The following is a 25523-nucleotide window of genomic DNA, read 5'->3' on the forward strand; positions in this document are numbered from 1 at the left end:
TAAACCACACATTGTTTAACTAAGGTTACCCACTTCCACACAGACAAACATGAAGCCTACACAAAACGTTGTCGTTTCCTGCTTGTCGCATACTGGCTACAGGGCTTTCAGGTAACTGTAATGTAATCCCATTTGTGGCTTTAGCTGTGTGTTGGAAGTCACGTGATGCAGGAAAATGAGCAGAGTCCACCAGCAGATGAGGGCGTGGTGGTTGGATGGGTCAAACAAATACTGGATTTTTGAGTTATTTACAATTTCTACTTAACTGGGCAGTTCATGGCCTAGAGGTTAGGAATCTGGCCTGTAACTGGAGGGTCACCAGTTGGAATCCCAGGACTGACAGGTCAAAGACTGAAGTGCCCTTGAGCAAGTCACCTAACCCCTTACAAAGCTCCCCGTCCATGCACAAATGTGCTGCCCACTGCTCCTAAGCATGATGTGTTCACTGGTGTGTCAAAATGATGGGTTAAATCCAGAGTCTGAATTTCCCCATTGTAAAACTAATAAGGATTCCTAATCTTAACCTTAATCTTAGATAACAAGGATACATATTTTTACCCCAAACATGATCTTTTTCATAATCTTAACCAAGGGATTTTGTTACCCAATCAGGTAGTTTTGTTTGAATTTACAACATTAACCTGTCCCATCTATTTAACTCTGTGACTGTCGTGGAACATCATAATTTGGTGGATAGAGCTTAATAAGTGTGTTATTAAGTGATGCCAAGGAGTCCTGACAAAGTGTCTGCATGAGTTGGAAAAAATGGGTTGGCTTACATTAATCTGTTTGTGTTTTCTTGTATCTGTCAGTCTATACATACTATCATTCATCCCACTTTGGACAGTGTTTATATTTGGCTCGAATACATTTACACTTCTGACACTTGAAACGCAATAACATTAGATTTTTCACTCCTTCACCAAACCTCTAATTGTGTTGAACAATATCTTGTTTTTATCTTTATTTTTCTTTCAGTCCAGTCCTTAATTGGTTTTGGGCATCCTTGTCTCCCTGCATGCCTGTCATCAGTATTATGCTAAAGTAAACAAAAAATGATCCTTTGGTTTCCAGGACATGACAGTTTTTGTGGGCTGCGAGTGGGGTGGGCATCATCAGCATGGTTTTAGTCTTTTAACAATCCTTTTGAACATAAACACTGAGTCTCACACCATCAGAATCAAAAAGCTGTCTCTCTTTCCAACAGAATCCGCCTGCACCACAAAGAACAAACTTGGCTGCTCCACATCGAAATCATAGGCAGAGTAATATTTATGTCCTTTAAACTAGATACTAATCGTTTTATCTTTGGTGTGTTTTTTATCAAAGAGCATCTTTTGACAAGTGCATCTAAGCTGCTAGGTGTTTGATAACCTGCTTGCATCCTTGGATGTCAGACTTGGTGGTTCCATTTGCAGCAGCTTGTTTTTTTTATTGTGGCAGAATGAATCTATCACCAACAGAAGGTGGTCTTGCTGATCGAATCCACAGCACATGCAGATTTAACACTAAAACGTCATCCTGCAGGGTGTATTATTATGCAGATTTAAATAAAGGTGTGTTGACCATAGACTGTTTATAATACGGAAGAGAATTAGGGACAGGTAGGAGAAAAAAAGTCAAAATGTCGAGAATAAAGTAAACTTTTTGAGTTCGGTAAAGTAGATGGCAAGCTACAACCAAATTTTCCTCAATACATCTGATATATGTCTAAAGAATTTGCATAAATTACATAAAAGCAGGTTTTCCTCAAACAATAGTTGTTGTAACCTACTACCGAGAATAGCTCATTTATGTGTTGGGGGATTTTAGTACTGCTACACCCTTAAATATTGCTTAAGTTATTGCTTATTTTATAACATTTATGAAAATCATGTTGTAGCTTGCAGTCTACCTAACTGTTCAGATAGATGTGCCGTTTCTCTGCTAATATCTTTTCAAGTTTACAGAACTCAAAAAGCTGACTTTATTTCTGAATTTCGACATCATTCTCTGCATTGTATTTCAACTTTTTACTAGTTATTTTGACTTTTTTCTCAAACTGCATAATAAAAGAAAATGTCCTCATTATTTTTTTCTCCAACCTGGCCCTAATTCTCCTCCGTATTACAAAAATGGCCAGCATGCTAATCCCCAAAAGTGAAGCCAAACCATAATGATCACCACCTGGTGGCTGGCTGCAGTATAATTCATAAATCTCACCCATCTTCATTTAAGCAGATGGGACAAAAATGAAGCAAAACAATTAAAATACATCATGATTGGGCGTCACCTCGATGTAGTGGCTTCACCCACCAATCACTACTGCCCGGACTCTGGCTCCAAATGTGCAAGATCTCAGCTCCTGTATCTGTAATTTAGCTTACATTTTGTACAGTGGGAGGAAGTAGAGCTGGGTTGTCCATCTTTATATACAGTCTATGGTGTTGCCTAATGACAGACGCCATGAGCTCACTTACTTTGCCCAGTAGGTGGCTCCTGGCCAACCCCCCTCCCTCCCTTTCACTCACTCACTCAAAGACATGCGCACACACACACACACACTCATATATGCTTCCACACGTATCATACGCACACTTTCAGCTCCAGGCTGCCAAGACACTGGTGAACGACAGCTCTGCCATTGTGTTGTACTTTATTACACCTGGAACTCTGAGCCTCATGCATTTTTAATCGAGGTAATTTGCACAGGCACTGCGTGTGTCGGTGTATACTCTGTCAGTAAGACTGTCTTAGCCCTTATCTACATTCCCCTCTCACACTGCAATTGCTCTTCTGAGGCCCCATAAACCACAGACCTTGGTACAGAAGATTACTAGATGATATTGTTTTTATCACACACGGTGATCTGAGAGAAAAAAAGAGACATACAGTGCAGCTTCATCCATTGCACAAGTCCGACTGTTCACCGTTTGCTTGGGCTTTCACTCCATCTCCAAGAGAAAATGCTACCCATGTATGTACTTGCAGCTAAAGAGTTATAGTTCTTTAAAGTTACATTTTTCATAGTACCAATTTTGTTCCAATAAAAATGTATCTATAGTTGCAAAGTAATATACAATTCATGTGGGATGCATTAAGCACATGATAGTGGGCTGTGGAGTGGCTGCCCATGTGGCAGTGCTGCAGTGTGGCAGTCCATCCAAGCTACATAAAAATGAGGCAGTCATTGTCATGCAAAACTTATACTTAGCAGTAATATTTCTACAGCAATACTTTATTGCCAATGTTTTGGTTGATATATTTTATCAGGCTACCTACTGTTCCGAAAAGCAGCTGTGAGTCTACTGTATCTAAGTACTGTTTTAATCTTATTTCTGCATTTTTATTCTTTCTTTTATATACCACATCTTTGACACAGCCAAATGATTTTCATTTATATTATTATCAAATCAAATCACACATGTACACCAGTACAACCCCAGCACTATTGGGTCAGAAACAATTCTCTCCTTTTAAAGCTCCAGTCCACTCAATCCATTATATTTAACCAATGTTATGTTCAGAAAAACTACTGGCCTGATTTTCATGAAATGGTGTGGGGGTAATGGGCCAAGAAATAACCCAAAAACATTTGAAGCAGATCTGAATCATGGAGAGGATACAAAAATAATTTCCTTGTTTTCTTTCAATATTATTGCATGAAAGGGCATGGCTTTGGTAGAGACGTGTGCTCTCAGAGTTGGTCTTCATGCCCTTGCCGTACCTGACAGGTTTATTCTTCACATCTGGATCCCTGGCAGTGACGACGCCAACAAGCGCTCCTACTTTGGCATCCTCCTGCACTTCCATGATATCGCCCTCTGCTGGCTGAAAGATGGGTGGCTCGTCTATATCCGACACGCTGACGCGGACAATTGTCTGGTCCCGGAAGGAACCCAGGTCCTGAAAGCGAGGGTCAACATGCTTGTTTACTGCCTCCACCACGACATTGTGTGTGCGCTTGCTCTCGAAGTCCAGCGGCTGAAAGAAAAAGAAAATTCTGTTTCAAGAAAAATCTCCAAAATCCATTTTAGTGGCAGCTTTTAGCCATGCAACAATGTACACATATCAGTTCTCGTTCAAGTTTGTCTAGTCTGTAGCACCAAGTAACTACTAGGTCAACCCCAGTGCTAGCTAGAATGATTAAGACTGACAAATGGTTGACAGTTCATTGATGTAAAACACTGCTGCAGGCTGAGAGTCGCATGTTCATTCTGCCATTAGGCACCATTCACAACAGCAATGTGTCATTTAGGAAAACCACTTCTGACATGTGTGTATTTCAATGAAAAGATGCTATTGCCAGCATTTCTGCATTTTATTTCAAGGTGAAGAAAAGTTAAAAAAGTTGAACTTTTGAAGAAACATGGCCCTGACAGTACCTGTCAAACCACAGTGAGAAACCAATGATCATTACTCATCAAAGACCAATCATCTTTCCTTTTCTCCCTCTCCTCAGCACACATTGAGTTCTTCTGTGTGAACAGAGCCTAAGAGCTATTCAGCTTACTGACGAAAAGGATTTAGCTGCTGGCAGCAAAATAACCCTTAACTGCTAACCAGCAGAGGCCCAGTCACTTGTTGATTTCTAGCCAACAGATTCTCAATCACTTTTCATTAGATTCTGCCAGAGATGGTGGAGACTGCTGTGTGTGTGTGACGAGGAAGCTTGGGATATTATTTAAAGATTAAGTAAAAAACAAAGTAGCCTACCTGGTAATGGTAGCTACCCTGATTTTCTGAGTCACCCTTTTCAGCAAAAATTACCCATCTCCTGATTCTCATTTATGACAAAGTTGCAAACAAAATTGTTTGTACAATTTTAGCACAAGGAGAAAATAAACTTTAGCTAGCTCATATGAAGCATTTCTCATGCTGTAGAGAAAAGAGACTGAATCACCAAACACTGGTTTGCAATGAAAAGAGACTACTCAAGACTGTGAGGAACATTATAGAAATATATGTGATGTGATTTGGTAGGAAAGGCGTTTAACATTCTTGAGATTTCTGCATTAAATGTCAATTACTTCTTTTTTGGAAACTGCTGAAAAACTTGTCAAGATGCCTAGGAACATTACACATCCTCTGAATGGGTCCCATAGGTATCTTGTTTGTGGCAGTAAAAATTTCATGAGGCTGTGATTATGCTCGAGGTCACAACAGGTCATTTTACACAGTGAGGTCAAGTCTTAAAAAATGGCCTAACTACAAGGAACTGGTTACTATGGGGACTAACATCATCACACATGAATACACAACAGTCTCAGCTTTCCATCCGTTCACAATTTATGCAGTTCCAAGACTTAAAAAAAATCTGCATGGGATTAGCATAAAGTGGGCATGTCTATAAAGGGATCTCTTGAGTAGCCACAGGACCCACTCGGATGTCTTTAGGTCAGATGTCAAGAAACCAGTTTTTGCCTGTCCTCAGTGGAGCCCACTACAGACTCTGAAGTAAAAAGTCAGCTGTTCCTGTTGGCGGGCCATTGGATCATTCAGGAGTTAAAGAAAATTGAGTGTGTTTGCATGTTTTTTCCCTCTATACTGGGAAAAAAAATCAATATTGGCTTAACAGAGAAATGTTGCACTGCTGTTGTTGTTGTCTAAAGGCAGATGTACCTTCTTAATGGAGACAATGGCTTCCTGTGTCTCTACATCTGTAGTGACCTTAAAGAGGTCCCCTTCCTCTTTGATCAAATAGGTCATGTCTGTGTTCTCTCCCATGTCTGCGTCGGTGGCGATGACGCGTCCAACCGGTGTCCCCACAGATGCCCCCTCTGACACAGAAAACTGGTACATCTCTGGTACGCGGAGCAGGTAGCCGGAGGTTGAGATCATATTGACGGATAAAACAAGGAGAGTCAGGTTTAGCAAAGCAACAAAAACAAACTACAGTGTAGGTGTAGAAATAACCACAAAAATAGAAGGATGAGAGACAAAAGTTACACGGAGAAAAGATGAGATGGATGGTTGTTGGTGGTAAAAGAGGATGGGATTTGAGGATATTGGTAGAAGAGATGGATAGGGAGTAGAGACAGAAAAGTGAGGGGAGGAAGGGATGAGAGGGTAACACAGATAAAGAAGCTAAAGGGGAGAAGAGACAGGTAATGGAAAAATGAAGTTGGGATAGAATAATAATGAAAGAACAGCATCAACAACTTCAAGCAGTCCTTGAACAACGATTTACTCCATAAAGTTGTGTATCACTTAAAATTCACATTTGAACCATTAAGATAAGATAAGCTAAGATATGATTTTATTTATCCCGCAGTGGGGAAATTTAGTTGTCACAGCAGCTCAAGATACAGACACATAGATAGATTTATATTATCTATTATGTTTTTATAAGACCTATACATACATTCTAGGCACCTTACATAAATTACTTTATACTGGATTTTTTTATTAATATATATTTTTTGTGTTTGTTTGTTTTCCTGAGAGAACTTAAACTTATGAGAGGTTATAGACAGTATTTATATATTATGTCCCTGTCACAATGTAAATATAAAAATATTACGCACAACTGTAGTATTCATGGAAATACAGTAATAATAAAAAGCATGTATAATATAAAGTAAAAGTATGTGAATTATATGATAACTTTAATCTGTGCTGACACATGTTGTCAATCTTAACTCTAAAGTTATATTTTTAATAACAGATCAGACCGGAGAAAATTAATAATATCTGCCCGAGTTCATTATGAACAAGATAAAAAGATAAAAGCAAGAAGATAAAACTTTATTGTCCCCAAGAGAGAAATAATGTGGAAACATCAAAGTCCTTCAATATACAGGATGCCATCTTCCTTTGCATCTTATTTATAAAGCCGCTTCCCAAACTCTATCTATTCCCCATACTATACAGTGGAGATACTCTAATCCTGCAGGGTTTATCCCTCTGACTGGGTAAATATGATTTACTGAGATGAAAAAAGGATTTATACAGAAATAAGGTAGTGTGTGGAGACATATCAAATACAATCAACCAGGCTGTCAGATGCTGTTCCCCCAGCTGTAACAAAAGTAATAGCGTTATGGTTTAACCCCAAAAAAGCAGGTGGAATAGAGAAGTTGTCATGAAAACAAGAAGGATAAGTACCACTTTATTCATAAAATAAATTATTATTCAGTTAGAAGAAGAATTTATCATGTGAACATGTAAATTACCTCAAAAGATAACACATTACGTGCTAGTGAATTGCCACTTTTTATTGTGCCACATGTACTTCTGTTGGTGCATTATGTCAATAATATAATATACTCTTTAGCGGTTTCCTTCAAAGATACCGTAGTGAGAAAGGTTGCCTTTTTAGCTGTGTGTTTTAACTCTGCCAGTCATGCATGTGTTGCAGTAAAGACCATTGGGCCCAAAACCCACCGCACCATCATAAAGCATAACATTACTATAAAGGAACAATCAAACGTATTGATTCCTCTCTTGAGACTCGCTTAAAAAGAATGATCAATTGTGCAGTGGAACGTATCAATTCTCCACATTTGATAGACTACTTTGTTATGGGCTGCAGGTTTGATTGGGCAATAAATTTAAGTTAGTTGACTTTCTCAGGCGACATGCAGGCCATTTAGTATGGTTGCTGATGCTGCCATTGCTTATTGGTGTCAGCGGCCTGCAGATTGCAAATTATACCGTGTTGTCTTTTATCATCTTCTCTGTGTTTCTATGTGTTGGCTTTCACATTTCTCATTACTTTCCTCCCTTGCCTGTGCTCTCACTTCAGCCTTCTACATTCTCAGTCATTTCTGACTATTTTCTGTCCCCCCTTTCTCCTCCCATGTCTCGCCATCTCCTTCTTCGCCTTAAGTAAGATCATGTGCGGGAGACACTCACTCTGTGGGAAGCGCGGTGGGTTGTCATTAACGTCTGTGATCACTATGGTCACCGTGGTGGAGCCGGAGAGACCGCCCATTTGTCCTGCCATGTCCGTTGCCTTGACGACCAACTCATACCGATCCTGTGTCTCGCGGTCCAAATCTGCCACTGCTGTCATGATGATCCCTAAAGATTGAGGGATAGAGATTGAAGGAGGGAGGCAGAGAGTTAGAAAGAGAAAGTGGGGGAGAGTAGGAGTAGTAAGTGAGGCCAATGGAAAAGGTTACATTAGCAGTTAGCACTTATGCAACAACCAACTATATTTCCATTCTCAGTATGAATATCAACTTCTGCTAAGCACTGTATTATGGAGACACAAGTGCAGCACATTCCATTTCACCTCCTCAGACTGGCTGGATGGAAGAGATTGTGTCATATTTGCGCCTCTGCTCATACACCATTTTATGGCTCAGCTGTATTAAAATGAATAATATATAGGGGCAGAATGAAGGCCTCAGCCACCCTGAATAGCATCACAGCTCCTCCGTGGTGTGTAAGACCACACTCAAACCTGAGAAGTGGATTTCCAAAGAGCAACCGAGGGACATAGAAAAAGTGATATCATGTAGTGAGTGAGTTGGGTGCAGAAAGACAAGCAACTCCAAATTCAATGGTTTCATTTGCTCTGGAGTGCACATTCTGTTACATTTAAACAGAGTTATTGTCAGTTAAAAGCAGGCCATTATTGGAGTCCCACTGGTCTTCAAATTTAAAGAATTATTATGAAATGTAAACGTGGTAGAGACAGCAGACAGCCTGTCCGGTGCTATTAAAAAGGTTCTGTTAGATTTGACTCTGTTCGAGGCATGTAACAATGCTTTGTGAAATAGTTAATCCGCAATACAAATATGTGACCATTCAAATCAGTGAGATGAAAAATGAGCTGTGATGCTCTTTTTTTAAATAGCAGAGAGCGCTGGCAACTTTTGACCTCACTAATTTGCCGTACTGTCTCATTAGTAAGTGCATCAAGGAAGAAAAACATGCCAGCTGCAGGAGAAGATTTTGACACCGAAGATGCACCATCCTGTTTCAAATTTGATTATTTTATTTGATAAATACGGGTGATGAACAAATGTTTTTGTTGATTTTTGAAAAAAACAAAGTAATTGTTTTCACCCAATTTGGTTGTAAATCACATTTACAACAAAGTGTGAGCAGATGGTATTGTAGTGTCCGTGACATCACCCATGGGTTTATGGAAAACCGAAATTATGTCTGACTCAGTGCCTGACTCCTATCTCCTGGTCAATCAAAAACAAAGGGGCAAGGAGGTGTAGCGTGGGTGAGCTGAGGCGGGCTGAATGCAGCGGCGAACAACCTGTGAGGTCACCCATCTGTCACTCAAAGCCATGCCCTAAATTATGCATAACTTTAAGCCTTATTATAATAAAAATGGATGAGTTATAAAAAAAATCCAACCCCCTCAAGGGGAAATTGGCTATGGAAACCAAAATCTCTTGTTATACCAGGCTGTAAACATGTTTAATACTGCTTTAAAGTTGGTCATTTTAACATGGGGGTCTATGAGGGTTGACTTGCTTTTGGAGCCAACCTCAGGTTTTTGCATCAGCTTCATTTTGCAGCGCTGAAGGTTCCTATTTGGTTATTGTTAGGTGGACAATTTAAGACATTTGCTTAGTTAAATTAAACATCCAGTACTGTGGTCTCTCTTTTTCTTCTATATCTGTTTCACAAACTAGTATATAGTCCTCCTTGGTTTAAAAGAGACATTTTCCTTGTTGGCCCAGCAGCAGCCACAGCAGCATCAGTAGCTGGCTGGTTTACTGTGAAGTAGTAATATAATTCCACTTTACCCCTTGGGATTTTCCACATCAGAATCTGTTGATGCATTTCCTGGGCTTGGTGTGCTGTCTCACTCCCAAAGGTTTGCATTGTGTTGGGTACACAACTCACTGATTCCAGTCACATTTAGCCCAGGGCCATGTTCTATGAGTAGCCAAAATACAGTACATGCAGCACTGGAGTTAAGGAGGGAGACAGATGACATGCTCCTCTTTCATCCACCAAAGGCCAGAGGGGATGCATCTAAATTAGGGCTGTCACAAGTAAAGCCCCAATCCGCAGCGAGTGTACAGCACCATTGCTCTAACATTATGATAGAAACTATATGTAGATGAGTCTACATGGTCTGTATTCATGAATGCAGTGAGCCTACTCTCTGCAGTCCGTATTCCGATGCATATCACGCAGCCTTAACATTAACCAATTTAACCGAGTAATAGGACCGTGTACACCCACTGTGAAATAGAGCAGCTCCAGTATAGTAATGCAATACATTAATATACAATAAATTATGATGGTCCAATATATTTTTTTGCTTTTTTCTCACTTCAAATGCATTTCTGTTTTCATCTCAGTAGGCAATGAAATGTTCTTCCACTCTTCACGAATCCACCTATCCTGCCATTTGAGCCTTGGCTGCTTTAAGACTTGAAAAGAAACAGTTTTTGGAAGGCCACGGTGTCAGCTTGCCTTTTGCATCTGCCAGAATGGGATGTTCAGATTTCTGCAAAACATTTTCATAAACCACTGAAGTTGATATCAGATACTGTCTTCCTGGATAAAGGTTACAGGAGCATGTTTTTTTAGTCTATTCTTCAATTTCAACAGCAATAAAATAATCAGCAATGGAATTTCAAAGCAGGATTTAATACATATAAATGTGTTGTTGATTGTACTGCTTTTCAAAATGTGATATGTCCTCATATACAGTGTATGGTTCAGTTCCTGTAAAATCACACCTTTGACTCAGATATTTGAAAAAACACCTGCAGACAATTCCGGTATGGCCAAAGCGACAAAACACAGTGACGCAGTCAGTTTGTTGTCAGGGGAGTGAGAGTGATATTAATGAGGCAGATTTCACAGCTGTTTTGTCTCCTCTTCATTTTGACCTTCTCGACTTGCACCTATTAGGCTGGCCCGTCTGCCTACAAATGGGAAAAGGGGGGTGGTGTAATGCAGGTCCTGAGAAAGAGGCTGGAATGAACCATCCAGTCTCCTAGCTAGTCCCACCAAGGCAGAGCCATTTATCATCCACACACCCGGGCTGACCAAATCAAAGTGGTTGAGACCAAAAAAGAAATCATTAAAACTTTAGTGCTTTTCCCTGGGGGGGCATTCAGAGGCAAAACTGATGCTAAGCTACTCCTGAAAGACTATGGGTCATTCCTTAACCAGAAGGGGAACAGGGAATTTTCCATTATATAGCTGGGGCAGATAGGTGATTACTAAGACAAATGTGCTATTCCTTCATCCATAACAGAAGTCTGCAAGGAAACGTATGAATACACTTTTGAAACAAGAAAAATTGATAAGTGAAATTGGCATTTTTTTCCCTTGCCTTGAATGCCCAGGTAGCATAAGTTTGAGGCTTGAAGGCAGCACTAAACACTATGTTGAGCCAAGTCATTTATGCCATATGTTATTTTGAGCATTTGCTAAAAGGAGCCAGTAGTTATTGTCTAAAACTTTATAAAGTTGCTTGTTTTGGCCGATTGATTTTATGTTTTTGGCCAAGAATTTTGATTGATCTGGGAATTATGGTCTCCGGGCTTAAGATTGATTAACGTTTTGCTGAGAAAAGAAGGAGAAAATGTTATCAGAAAAAAAAAGAAAAAAACATGTCTACAGAGGGCTGAATGTGTGGCTGTTATCATTCTTACCTGTGTGTCTGTCAACAGTGAAAATCTTTTCTGCATCCAGTACGCTGTACACCACTCTGGCACTGCTGCCGTAGGTAGGGTCGTCAGCATCTGATGCAGTAACCTTCATAACGGACGTCCCTGTTGAAGAGACAACATTGTGTCAAAACAAACCAAGAAAGCTTCTGAGGCAGGAGAAGGCCACTGGGGAACCTTGGACAAATGCTAGAATTTACTAAGGTTAGTGTGTACTCTCATACTCTCACTGGATATGTTTTTTGTGTGTGTGTGTGTGTGTGTGTGTACTTTTATCTTTGTGAAGACAGAGGCAAAAAGGTGTAGAACCAAAGAGTGGTTTACGGGTTACATCTTATTGTCCAAATGAAACTTTGTGTACTTTGTATATTCTTATGATGGTTAAAGTTGAGGGCAAGAGAATGCATCATATCAACAAAGAGGACTCACAAGTATAGAAGCAATAACACACATATGAGTTTGTGAACCCACCTGTGTGTGTGTGTGCTCATGCATACTTGTCTGTGATTATACTTGGTAGAGGGAGGTTAATGCATGTGGGTATCATTGCACCAGGTAGCTATTTCATCTCTATGCACATAATTCTCTAAACAAATTTTTTGATGTTTTAAATTACCTTTTCACTACACTGATGCTGAGAGTTGTTTTGCCTCTCATCGGCACAGAAGTTGCGCTCAGAGATGAAAGGAAACATGGAGTCATAGAGTCAACATTATATTTTCAAAGACTGTTAGAAGCTCAAGGAATCTACAACAAACAATTACTGGTGATTACCGGCACTTAGGCAGAGAATGGAGTCATTTCCACATGAAGCCTCAAAATTTGGATTTGTGGTGCAATGTTAAAGTCATTATTTCCCACTCAGTGTAGTATATTTGTCAACAGCGTGCATACACAAGCCTCCGGCAGCAAATACACTGGCGCATCTCTTCCGTTTAGTCACACTTTTTAGTTAAAGCTCGGCAAAAAGCACTTAAAACGTTAAAGTTCTTCATTTTTAGGTTAAGAAACAGCCATATGCTTGCCTTTTAGCAAGAGAGCACATTTCTTTATTTCTATAATAATTTCAATTACAGGAAAAACAGAAAATAAAAAAGGGAGACATTCCTGGGCGCCATAATGTAGGTCCTCAAGGACAAGAAGTGGGTCTTTGTCTCCATCCCTCTGGCCAATGCTATGGGTAATTACTGACAGCTGGTGTTATCCACCAAAGGTCATCGCTGTAGCCTTTCTCAGAGCCCTGTCATGCTACTGTCCAGCCACATAATGGCCATATGCTAATGATGCTAATTAGCAGGAAGTGTCAGAGCACTGTTTGTTTCCTGTCATCCAATGGTGGTCCTCAGGGGGAAAGAGGGGGAGGAAGGCAAGTGTATTATCATTGAAGTCACCCGGTCATTAAATCAGACAGCTCAGATCACTATCCTGTTTATGTCACCTATAGCTCTTATTTTGTCCTCCATGTATGTAATTAGGTCCGGTGGTATGCGGACATATAGCTACCATATGATGCAGCACTTCACCTGTCTATGATTATGGCTGAAACAAATGAGGGCGTGCTATTGTGCTGCTATTTTGTACAATGTGACAAATTAGCTTAAAGGTAAACAATCCTAAAAACAATTGGTGTGAAAAAGGCAACATGATTTCCAACCTAAATGATAGAATAGGTCAGACGTCAGTACCACCCATAACGACACATATGAGCAGTTCATGGTCAAGACATTAAAATAGCTCACACGTGTACATGTACGGTTTGTGGTTTGCTGCAGTTTTGTTGAAATTGGGCCACATCTGCTGAGTCCCTCTAAATCTTTAAGAAGAGACTAAAGACCCAGAATTTAACTGAACACTTCACACATAATCTACATGGATAATAATGAATATAAATAAATGAAAACTGTTTGCATTGTCTTTATGTACTCCCTAATATCACTTGTGTCCTAATGGACTCAAACTTACTCATGTGTTGTCTTTTGACTTCGTTTTGGATAAAAGCGTCTGCTAAATGTTATGTAGAATTACACAAAAGCACTGATCTACGTTTAGGGCAAAAAACTTCCTGGTAAGGTGTTATAAAAGACAGCTTAAACGGTAAATGTATGTAAATGCCATAGTGCAGTGAAGTAGTTAGGAGGGTGATGTGACTACCAGAAGTGACAGAGTTATGAAAAAATATGATTCACAAAACGTGAGCCACAGAAGTTCCGATTGAGGGTGGCGGAGGACCGTCTAAAGCGTAAAAATTAGTATTTTGCTGCCTGCACAAGCTTCTATATTTTTGTTTTTGAGCTGAGACCAGTCTCAAAAAAGTATAAATGAGGACACAAAAAAGATGGATGGATAGATGGATGGATCAGTGTTCCTCCAACATGTGCAACACCAAAGAATCCTGAATTTTTGCACCATCAACAACCATGTGTGTGTCTCGGTTAAATCCTGCTATATTGCAGCTCCCAGTGAATTCTGAGCGCTGCATATTAACTAGGTTGGAATGAGCTTTTAATTCATATTCTGAGTCATATCACACAGTCATTACCCCATACAAATACACCAAAGTGCACACCACACTGATCCTTAGAAGATCAAATTTGCTGCATCCCAGCTGGGGGATGAGTGAGATATCATTCTTATCATATTGAAAACATAAGACTGTATAGGTATTTTCATTACCGGCAGCAAGCAGGGTTTTTGCTAATTCTGCCTACCTGGTTGGCGCTACTGCTGTGAGTCCAACAAAACCATTTTCGTCCATGGGATTACTCCCTTATCTTAATTTTCCCCAGGTAACAATCAGTTTGATGCTCAGCTGTTTCTGGGTACTGGCTGGCGGCAACGTCAGATGGCTTAGAAGAACTATATAAATGCAAATTCTTCTTTATTGTGTTTATATTAAAAAGAGAAGTGAAGCAGTGAGTTTGGCACTTGGGTTCTTATTAAAACTCTGGCGTCCATCAGTGTTTTCAGTGGGAGAAGTCATTACTTACAGTATCTGTTGGCGTGGTTGGCGTCTCACTTAAGCAGATTCTACTGTTGATGGACTTGTGGGAATTCAATAAAAATTATTGACTCTCTCAGATTGGAATGTAATGCATATAGCAGTAATAGGAGTAGTATGTCTAATGGAGAGCAGCTCCAGATATTCATTAGCTTAAGAGTTGTTTTTCTCTCACCAACTAAAACTTCAATCACAAATTGCTCTCAGATGAGACAGCATGCACTGTAGCAATAATAATTTTAATTACCAAAATATACAGGTTTGTTTCTCTTTATTCCCCCTCATGGGCACATTTGTTTGGGCTGAGTTTGTTTGGTTCGATTATACAACAAAACTTTCTTATTCTCAACATACCCGTGCAATAACACCAGCGATGAAATTGAATGACACAGTCAATTATACTTTGTGTTATTGCTTGATTTTTTTTTCTTCTTATTTGAACAGTAGCTTAACACTTAAAAACTGATTATTTTGCCAACACCCAGTGCTTGAGGTTTTCTTCATGCTGCATTAGTATAAACAACTGTGTGTACACTACACCATGACATCACTGTTGGGTGACCTCTTCAGCCAATCGGGTGAGTTCAAAAGAACAACTGCCAACCTGAAGAGGTCCGTGCAACAATCCTTTTCAACTGGGTGTTATATAAATCTTTAAACATATGCGACCTTGTTGTCAGTAGTCTGAGCCAACATGTGACAATTGCTGAACAAATGCATATTTAGTCACCTCACTTACTCATGCTTTCAGAGCCTGCAGATATTTACACTGCTGCTCTCACCATCAAAACAATATTAACATAGAAAAGTCAGCAATGTTAAAATTTTCATATGCTAATTTTCAAATGGACCTCAACTGATTTTCAGAATAATAATTAGATGATATGAGGGAACATTAGAATTCTGCTGTTTCCCTAGAATCCACCAAAGTATTCATGAGAGCAGCACTGTTTAGCAAGGTCTGTCATGGCTGTGCAACAATAATGAGGATGTCGCTTTGTTATTCATTTAATCCTCAAACTGAACAAATGCCTCTGACATGATTGGTGGAGAATGGCAGCTGTTTATTTGACATTATGTACCTTTCTACTGGGTTGCTGCGGGGGTTGTGGTGGGTTGAGATTAATTTTGAGGAATAATTTGGTTTTCAGACACAATCCTATTAGTTGTGGTTTCATTTCCATTGTGATATGTTTCAAAGAGACTGATTAATAAAGTTTTAAGATACTTTATCCGTCAATAATAAATCACATGTCACAATAATGTAATGGGAAGAGAGAAAAAAAATTTTATTCCAACTTTATGGGTGACTGTGTATTATAATGTTTTTCAATGAAAGTGAGTAGTTATGTAATATTGCAATATAAAAGTCAATAATTGCAATTATTTTAACTTACATATTTCTCACTCATAACCTTCTATCAAAGACAGGTTAAATTCACTAGTTGGATGATAACTTTGTACTCAATACTTTTTGCTACATTTATTTGTTAGTATTTCTATAATTCTATTGCAATATTATATCTCCCACCAAGTATGTGAGATGAACAGCTAATTCAGTACGGTATATAACATTATGCCTTTGCTTATGAGGAAAGCAAAAGTCGTTCCAAGAATAATTTAAAGTCTGTGTTGCAAATGATTTTTAGGCTGTGTACAGCATTCCTTGAAGGATAATGTAAATAATATTCAGATGCACTGAACTAACCCTTGGGCCATCTGTGGTGAAATGGAGTACGGAGTAGGGTTGGGGCGTGGAGGATTTGGTGGATGGTGGGTGACGATGGCTATATAGTAAGATTTATGCACAAGTTTGGTTTAATGGTATCAACAAAGGCTGTCGGAATGGCTTCCCACACCATTTCAGCACTCTGGGAGAGATGGTTCAATTACTGTGAGGAGAGCTGGAGGAGTGCGCCACGTGTGAGACACTAGACTGACAGCTATTTAAGAGGCAGCCTCGTAAAAGAGATTTGTGCCTATCTCAGCTGGTGCTGTACTGGTGCGAGCTTCAGTGGAGGGGTCTAACGGCTGCAGCTCTGAGCCTCTTTCCCTGCTACGACCCGCCTTAATCTGCAGGACTGAGTGCTCCCCGCCCGCATTATGGATCATTTAGTAAAGCCATAAAAGCTGAGGTGTTTTCACATGAAAAGTTATTTCTTCACTACTTCCACTGTGATTCATTCCTCTCTCATCCACATAAATGCCCCAGGAGAGAGAGGAAGGGAGAGATCGAGGGAGAAAAAAGCAGGGTGAGAGAGAATGAAGTATAAAGGGGAGAAAAATCTGCCATGTCATAAAAGCCAATGGCCTGCTTACATTGATCCTCTTCCAGATCTCTACAAGGATTTGGGGATATTTTTCATTCCTCCTGACAGAGCTTGTAAATCTAATCTTTTTTAGCCTTTGAACGCAGTGTCTTTTAATAGATCGGATCTTTATTTGTTTTGCAGACAATGTTGTGGGCGAGCGTAGCTTGTCAACTTTAAATTTTAATCTCTCATTATCTTCCTTTTTTTAGATTTACATTTATACCTCAATCTTGGAAACAAGAGACTTTTCTATGCAGAAATCTTCCAACCTCCCTGTATCTGCAGGCTAGGTATAACATTGTTGTTTTAAGCTTGCACAATGTCAAAATGCACAAGCAGTGTTGAAGGTTATGTGTTACAAATACATGGTCTCAGATTACTTTTTTCATTGGAATGAGTAACAAGTTCCTTTTGCATTTTTCCTACTCCTTCTAAATAAGTAGCTGCATACCAGTGGAAGGTATCTGATCCTGCGGTTGTTTCAGTGCAAATGTGTAGCTTAGCTAACAAGATGGCAGAAAGGACGACCTTTATGTTGCGGAAGCATCTGGATTATTTCCACTTTGTGGGTGGAAAAGACAAAAGACATCACAGTGAAATGCAAGTTGTGCCCAGGAGATAAGTGTCTCTCAGCTGTGAACAGCTCTGTGTTATATTTGAAGACAAGCCTGCAAGCTAAGCCAATCTGTTCCCATTCCCAACTTGTCACATATGGGCACTTGGTCAAGACCTTTTGGTGTCACATTTAATAATGCACTGGGAAGCCCTATGCATGGAATACATGGTTAATTTTATGAATTCAAACAAAACTACTTTATATTCAGGCAACAAAACTATTCGGTTAAGTTTAGGGAAAAATGGTTTGGGTTAAAATGAGTTTATTTGTTTCGTAAATCAAATCACATAATCACATTAAGTTGGGTAAAGACAGAAGTTTGTTTGATCCAGAAGCGGAGGAGGATGAGAATTAAATATTTTACACTGCAGTTATTTTAAAGCCTGGTGCATCTGATACAGAAAAAAATATGCTTTGTGTGATGGTACCAGACAGCGAAGGCCGAAGGAAAGATTGCTACAGAATTTGATAACCTTGGTAATGAGACTGGTACAGCTAAGCACAGCTCCACAACACCAGTAAGCACAAACTGTGCCAGAGTCACAGATTATGTGCCATACCGTAGGCTTTGCAACCTCTGTGCAACGTGCACAAAAAAATCCTGATGAAGTTTGCATTTTTGGTAATACAAACGTACTCTAACAATTACTTAGCTCAGAAAGTAGCCTAATGCTGTGGCAAAACAAGTTTCTTTGTAATGGCAGTAATCTTATATTGGATCAAGTAACTTTAAAATGTAATGGTACCCAACACTCATTCTTAAAAACTAAAGATAGTTTCATGCCTCTCTGCTTGATCGCAACAATCTCTCCACAGTAATAAAAAAAACTGAGAGCCTGAATCAATTTCACAATTGCAAATCTATCGTGCTGCTCTTGTCATGCACATCTCCATGCCTCCTCACACATTTATTCATTCTCTCTCTCTCTCTCTGCCCTGATTCTCTCTCTCTCTCTCACACACACACACACACACACACACACACACACACACACACACACACCAGCCCGAATCAATTACGTCAAGGACTGTGGTTGAGCACATAATGGTGGATGTTACTGGTCATATACATAAAGGAGGTTGGCAGAGAATATTGATTGTAAGTTGCTCCTGCCTTGTTGCATTGCTCTCTCCTGTGATCCTGCTGCTCCAAATGTCTCATCTTCTGTTAGTGTGACAGGCCCCGGCTGTCCTAATGGTGACTGCAGCAATTTGCAGCCTCCTGGGCAACCTCTCTGGACCACAGCAACAGGAAGGGTGATTATTACTCTAATCCCCTTGTGGAGTTATCACATTACATACAAAAGGAGTGGGGAACTTATCTCTTATGCTGACTATGCAGAGGGTTGAAGCGAGAGACAGAGAGCAAATGAGAGAGAGGCGCCAAACAAACAGGAAGAGAAATATGGAAGTAAATCCGAATGAAATTCTGGTTCATCTACAAAAATATTTTCATCTAAATGCTTTATTTTCTTTCAATTCCATAGGGTTTCTTGAAAAAGTTTGTAAAGTATTGATAATTGTTAACCATAACTTTTACTGCTTTATTCTTCCCAGTGTTTTTCTCTGTGTCTGTCAGCACAATCGCCCTTCAAAAGCAAGTTATTGTGTGTATTGTGTATATTTTTGTACACAGAAATATATGAGGCAGTGACCTTCATGAAAACACTGAAACAATATTCCACAAGGCTTCTCCTGTGCTGCTCTCTGGGCTTCTCAGTCTTGTCAATCTTCATGCCTCACTTCATGTATTTTATGAAGCACCTGTCTACTAGATGTGCTTTCCAGTAGACAGTCTTCTAATACAAATACGGCAAAGCGTAGTCACTGTGCTGTGGTAATGCTATCTTTAAATTAACTGTGCTTGATACTTAAAAATCAATATGATTAACATTAAAATAAACATTTGGTCTGAAGACAAACTGCTGCGACATAGTTAAATGAAAATGATCCTGAAAATGCATAGGGCATTTATGGAGATAACACACCTTGAGGTATGGAGAAATGCAAGAAAACCTCAGATGCCGACATTTGTTTGGTAGATAAAAGTGCAGGGCATTGTCTTAAAATGTATTCCTGCTGTTTAACAGTCTTTGTGGTTTGTCAGGGGAGTTTCTCCTGGCTGTGTCTTTGATAAAGAATAGGATAAATGTCAGTTCAAGCCTCGCATTGTGCTACTTTGAACTCTGTTGTTCTTTGTGTTTGGGGATTCTACACTACATGAGCTTGTGCCATTAGTAGATAATAGCTGATGATAGTGGTCAGCTTAATGTCTGTTATCAGGCAGCTATTTGCCTGCCTGTTGTTCTTTGGACACCACGAGTTGTCAGTCAGTGTTACCTAAGGTTAGAGGCTACGGCACAGATGTCGTGTTGCGCCACATCTCTGCCACTCAGAGGTCCTCAGGTCCTCTCTAATGGAACCACATCAATCACAGGATTAGCTTCGTGGAAACATTTCACCCTGTTGTGATTCCACCATCTAGAGCTGCCGCTTCTAGCCACATTTCCACCCGACTCCCTCGCTGTCACCCGACCTTTAAGTGGTCGGAAAGGATGTCCGCCTCAGTGACTAAATGGTCTCAAACCCGACAAACTGTCCTACTTAGTCATTCAGCTCACAAAAAAGAGTGAAAATAACAGATAGACGGATGTCTCAGTATGCATGTTGTAACACAATGTTATACTGATTTCAAATTGGAAAAGGCCTGTCTTTATTACTTCAATATTAGCTGGTCGTGTTGAGCATAAGTATTAGCTTGGGGTGCCCGTGTCACCGCAAATAATATCTCTGCAATATGTGTGCTATATATTGTGTCTCAATCTATTCAATGTTTAAAGGTGCTGTACATGGCATTCAGAGCGTATATTTGTTCAGAGTCAGGAATTACCTCCAAACGGCTCCTGCTCGCTCTCTTTATCAGGACCTTTTGGCATTACTTTATTACACACTGGGTACTCACATGCACATGTGGCTTCACCAGCTACCACAGCAAAGAAAAGAGAAACTCTAATTACAACATAAAGCGAGCATGGCTTCATTCTCTGGTTTAGATGCTGTTACCCCACTATTTCTTTACATAGAAAATAGCTGTTCCCTGCAATATTAATGTTCTGAATGTCCAGTGAAGCACCTTTAACTGTAGAACATGATGAAATATACAACTATATCATATTGTCTGGCAGCAAATCAGTTTAACATTACTTTAGCCTCTGGGTTTTCAAACTTATGAGGCCAAGCTCAAAACTATATAAATATTTAATCACTTACCACGGCTGGGGAGAACCAAAGAGAAAAAAAGACTCATCCAATTCAAATATTAATGATGAGACCTTCTGAAACATAAACATTAGCCTAACATGTCATCCTATGTAAGCTACCTGGAATAAGCACCATGGATAAGCTGTTGTTCATATAGAAAGGTAAATTCAGAGACTTAACTCTTTTTGGAACTATGAGACACAAACTGCCTGAGGCAGCACACAAATTAATATTTTATAAATGATTTTAAATTCTCCAGTCACACTTATTAATTGAAATGCCTGACTAAGAATGCCCATCACATTTTTTAAATTCATTTACAGAGTGAACCACAAAATAGACAACAGAGGAATTTTGTTGAGGGAGTTCCCTGAACTGACTACAAATCCTAGATTGTAATTACAAGAATTCAGGTCGCAATCCATACGGCCATACTTCCCCTTTCCGATATTAAATGAGTCACAAATCATACACCACCTAGTTTACCCTTACACTTAATGATGCAAGCAGCTTCAGTTCTTTGTACACACATAAACAAACCGAAACATATTGTTGTTTCCTGTCATTAACACCATCTGGCTGCCGGCTCTCGCTCCATATTGTTCTTACTCCAAACTGTGTGTTTTGAGCTTCTCTGCAACAAAAAAAAAAAGAGGAGAGAAGAGAATCTGCATTTGAGGTTCTGATCTCCCTCTTTGTATGCTAACACATTATGCAGTTTTAAGTGGTCTCAGTGAATGCTATTGGGACAATTAGGATTAGCCAGGGCTTTTTGCCAAATATGAATTTGAGGAATTTTATAATGGAGGGATGGGTGTTTTAAATGGACAGACCTGTACCTCTAACATCACCTCACAAATGGACATGAGGCAACATTAGCCTCGACACTGTAGGTGATTTACATGATGATGAGACCATTTTTATTCAGATAATACAGGGGATGGTGAGCCAGAAAGAGAAAGATGACCTGCTGGTTTGTAACCGAGCATCCATTAATCAAATTGACATTTAAAGCACATTTTTTGATTTCAGAATACATCTTTATCTTATTTAAGCCCAAAAATACTGGAATATGTAATCATTTCAAACTAATAGTACACAGGAATTAAAACTTTATAATTCTTGTATGAGATAAATCCGTTTTTTTTCCATCTATAACGTGTGCGCACGCACACACACACACACACACACACACACACACACACACACACACACACACACACACATGCATGCAGTGTATAGAAAAAAATGTTAAAGTGCAATTCAAAGAATAGTTTGAGGAGAAAAGTTGAAGCCAGCTCAGGGGCATGCAGCCATACCAGAGAAAGGAAAGTATAACCTGAGCCAGATGGAAGATTCATTGCTCCAATGCACCACTATGTCATTGAGATATATGCATCTTCTCATACAGGTTAATGTGCTTCTTTGACCAGAAAATCACTTAATCTGATGATCATGCCTGCTCTGGGAGCGATGCAAGGAAACACAATGAACAGGTGGCCAGTCGATCAGACTGGCTACAGGGAGACTATGCAGACTCCAGAGAATATTTTCCAAAGGCCCCAGTTGGCCTTGCTCAAAAAGCCTTCTTGCTGTGGTGCTAAACACTGAGCCTATCACTGTGTAGCAAGATTGATGTTGCAAAATAAATGAACCAATCTCGATGAACTCATTTGGTGAGGAGGTGGTGGTGGTGATGAGCAGGGGATATTTTGGGATTTGTTATGTGGTTTCAGGATTGTCATGGGTGCACGTTTGTGCATATAGACTAACCAATCTGATAGAAAATTGTAAATAAAATGTAATAAGGTGAGACAGACCTCTGCTCTAACAATAAAGCATGAACAAAGTCATTTTACTGCAGATGTTGTTGGCTGTGCGCAAAATTATAATTGATGACAATAAATATCTGTCTGTACACTAAGTACAGTTCCCTGTTTATGTGTATCAAATATAGGAATTATGTTGTAAGGTTATTGTAACTAAAAGCTACCAAAGATTGGAGGCAACATGCCACAAACTATCTTATCTATTAAAGTTCTAAAATAATTTATTTTTAAAGCAGAAATGAGTTTAATTAGATTATCAGTGCAATTTAAATTCTAATTATAAACCTGAACTAAGTGTGTTGAGGTCACAGTTTTTTGTTTGTTTTGTTTTAATGCAGGCAGCGTTAAGATGCATTACTGCCCGCAGATTAAGATCACTGATCTGAGGGCAACTTTTAAGGAGACTGACTGACAGAAAAAGAGAGGAAATCCCCTTAAAGTTTGAATATTCCCAAGAGAAATGTATTAAAATATATACATTGATGCTAAAATAAGCCCCATTATGACATAGAGGAGTGAAGGTCCATGGACAGCCCTTGACCCATTTAACTCTTGATGATAAGTGAGCCAGCATCATCCTCTACCTATAGGCCACGCAGTTGATTCAGTTTGCCCTAACTAAATTACAAATTACAGATTTTTTAATCTGTCAAGAAAAAACACACATTTGGACAATCCCTAAGCCACATCTTCTAGTCACATTCTTTTGGTTGTGTTCATTCCAGGATGTCCTCTACCAAGACACTGTATTAAATCAATTTTTCACAGTCTTTATCATCATGAGTCAGAGGACACAGCAGAGCGACTCCATCCATGTTCCCTCTTCAGTTCCAACATAAAGACATGCACGGTTCTCAAAGCAACATTCAATCACCCATGCACTACAAATTTGATTTAAGACTGCAATTTCATTAGCTGCACATTTTCCAAAGGACAACACCGAGCTCGGGCCCTCACATTTCATCATCATCTTCACTGCTCCTATTTTATTTGCCCTCTCTTCTCCTTTTCAGAGTTAACCAACCCTTTAAAACAAACAGACAATGTACACAAGTATTTTTTTTTCAGAGACAGACAGACAGACAGGAAGCCGCTGTAAAAAGGAGGGAGGCGGAGGGGTGGAAGCTATGATAAAGATGTGCATTGAGAGTCATGACAGGAAAGGCAGGTAAAATTGAATATGCCTCAGGCAGCTGACTACTGATTAGTTTCTTACTATTATGGCCTCACGTTTTCCAAAGCAGTTTGCTGTATGGTTGGCCGTAAAACAGCACAGTGAGCTTATCACTGGTGTGGCTAATGCTCTCAACCTGATTCCATCACGGCATAAAACGCAACCCTGCCTCAGATCACAGGAGCTGTGTCCAAATGACATAAAAAGTACTAATTCTAACCAGGTTTTTGGGTATATGGTGCTTTCACACAGGGAAAGTGACAAAATGAAGGCCACACTATAAAAGATATCAGCATGTTTATGTGGTGCTACGAGACACTATTGTTATACAGTACAGTGCACAGAAGAGAGGAGCTGTTAACAGCTGGGAATAAATAAAACACATTGTAGATGGTGTTGAGACAGCTCAAAGGACACATCACAAACAAACTAAATTTTATATCTTTAGAAAATATTTAATGTTGGAGGATATGGATGGGGTCTTTTTTTGACAAATTCCAGTGAAATGACTAAAACCAACAATACATTTTTTCTGTCTCTTTATTTAATTTCTTATTTACCTTCTATGTCTACAGCACTCAGCACAGAGTACATTTGTAATTATGGCACAACCATTAGGGGTGGGTGATATGGCTCTAAAAGATTGTCACGATTTTACAGAGTATTTTTGTGATAACGATATTCTTGACGAAATAAAAAATTACTGAAAAATATATAGAAAATTATACTTCGTCTGTATGAATAAATAAAAATTGTACAACAAACTAAAAATAAATCATAAATCTAAATGTAGTGTAAATTGCAAATCTTAACAGTTGCCACATACAAAAAGCTTACTCTTGACTCTTGAGTATTAGCAAATAATAGAAATAAAAAATGTTGTACATTTATAGTACAATGTGATCAATCTCATCTCGTATGAAAGCTAAATATGAGCAAACACCTCACATCACATTTTTTACAGTCAACAGGGCTTTCCACTAGGACATGGAGTAGCCAGGCAGACAGTTTAAAAAAATAGCTGGCTAGGGGCATAAAAGCCCAAATTTGGTGCCTCATTGCCATTTTAATCAGGCTAATTATTGTAAAAGAGAATAAGGGTTCTTGTATGTTTTATTTAAGGCATCCTTTTATGACAGTCTTCTTGTAAATTCTGTGTTGGTCTCGTGCTCTTATTTTGAAAGCCGCATTTCTTTAGCGACAAGAAGTAATAGAAGAACTTTAATTTTTAGATAATGTTAGCTTGCAGCTAATGTTAGCTCGCGGCTAACGAACGGCATAATGCAGCAGTGTGTTTGGACTTTGATGGCCCACACAGGTTAATCGTTTTTAGTTCTGCTCGCGCGCACACAGACTCAGACACACAGAGAGAGAGCATGTGATGATGCGACTGCTGAGCAATGGCAACACAATACAAAATAACATATTATGAATAGTGTAGATACACTTTCAGTAGCTTGAAATGTGACGTTAGCGCAGCACATGAGAGTCTGGCGAGCCACCACAGTCTAGGTCATTGATGGGAAACCCTTACGCCACTACGTCAAGAAGTAGGAATGTTGCCAATATCATGATATGCATTTTTTTTACTCATAAAAATTTTTACCGGTATAATCGTGAACGCTATGATATGGCACAGCCCTAACTACAATACAGTTTTTTGCAACATTACTTCAGAGTAAACAGTACTTGGGGATTACTTTCAACGGTAGATTCATACCGTTTTGGTGCAGTAGTGCCTAATCAAGGCA

The 25523-nt window shown here is 39.3% G+C and overlaps 1 protein-coding gene across 1 annotated transcript in view; it reads right to left on the bottom strand.

Annotated features, from left to right (window-relative positions):
• The window catches only part of LOC131968561 (cadherin-22-like), a 164309-nt gene that overhangs the window by 39657 nt on the left and 99129 nt on the right, over positions 1 to 25523 (bottom strand). Inside the window, exons 5-8 of the mRNA XM_059329493.1 lie at positions 11568 to 11687; positions 7837 to 8004; positions 5602 to 5783; positions 3707 to 3963 (exon numbers count right to left, since the gene is read on the bottom strand). Coding sequence (XP_059185476.1) covers positions 3707 to 3963; positions 5602 to 5783; positions 7837 to 8004; positions 11568 to 11687 — 727 coding nt within the window. The remainder of the gene's footprint in view (positions 1 to 3706; positions 3964 to 5601; positions 5784 to 7836; positions 8005 to 11567; positions 11688 to 25523) is intronic.

The sequence above is a fragment of the Centropristis striata genome, chromosome 3 (genome assembly GCF_030273125.1).
Source record: "Centropristis striata isolate RG_2023a ecotype Rhode Island chromosome 3, C.striata_1.0, whole genome shotgun sequence".
Classification (NCBI taxonomy): domain Eukaryota; kingdom Metazoa; phylum Chordata; class Actinopteri; order Perciformes; family Serranidae; genus Centropristis; species Centropristis striata.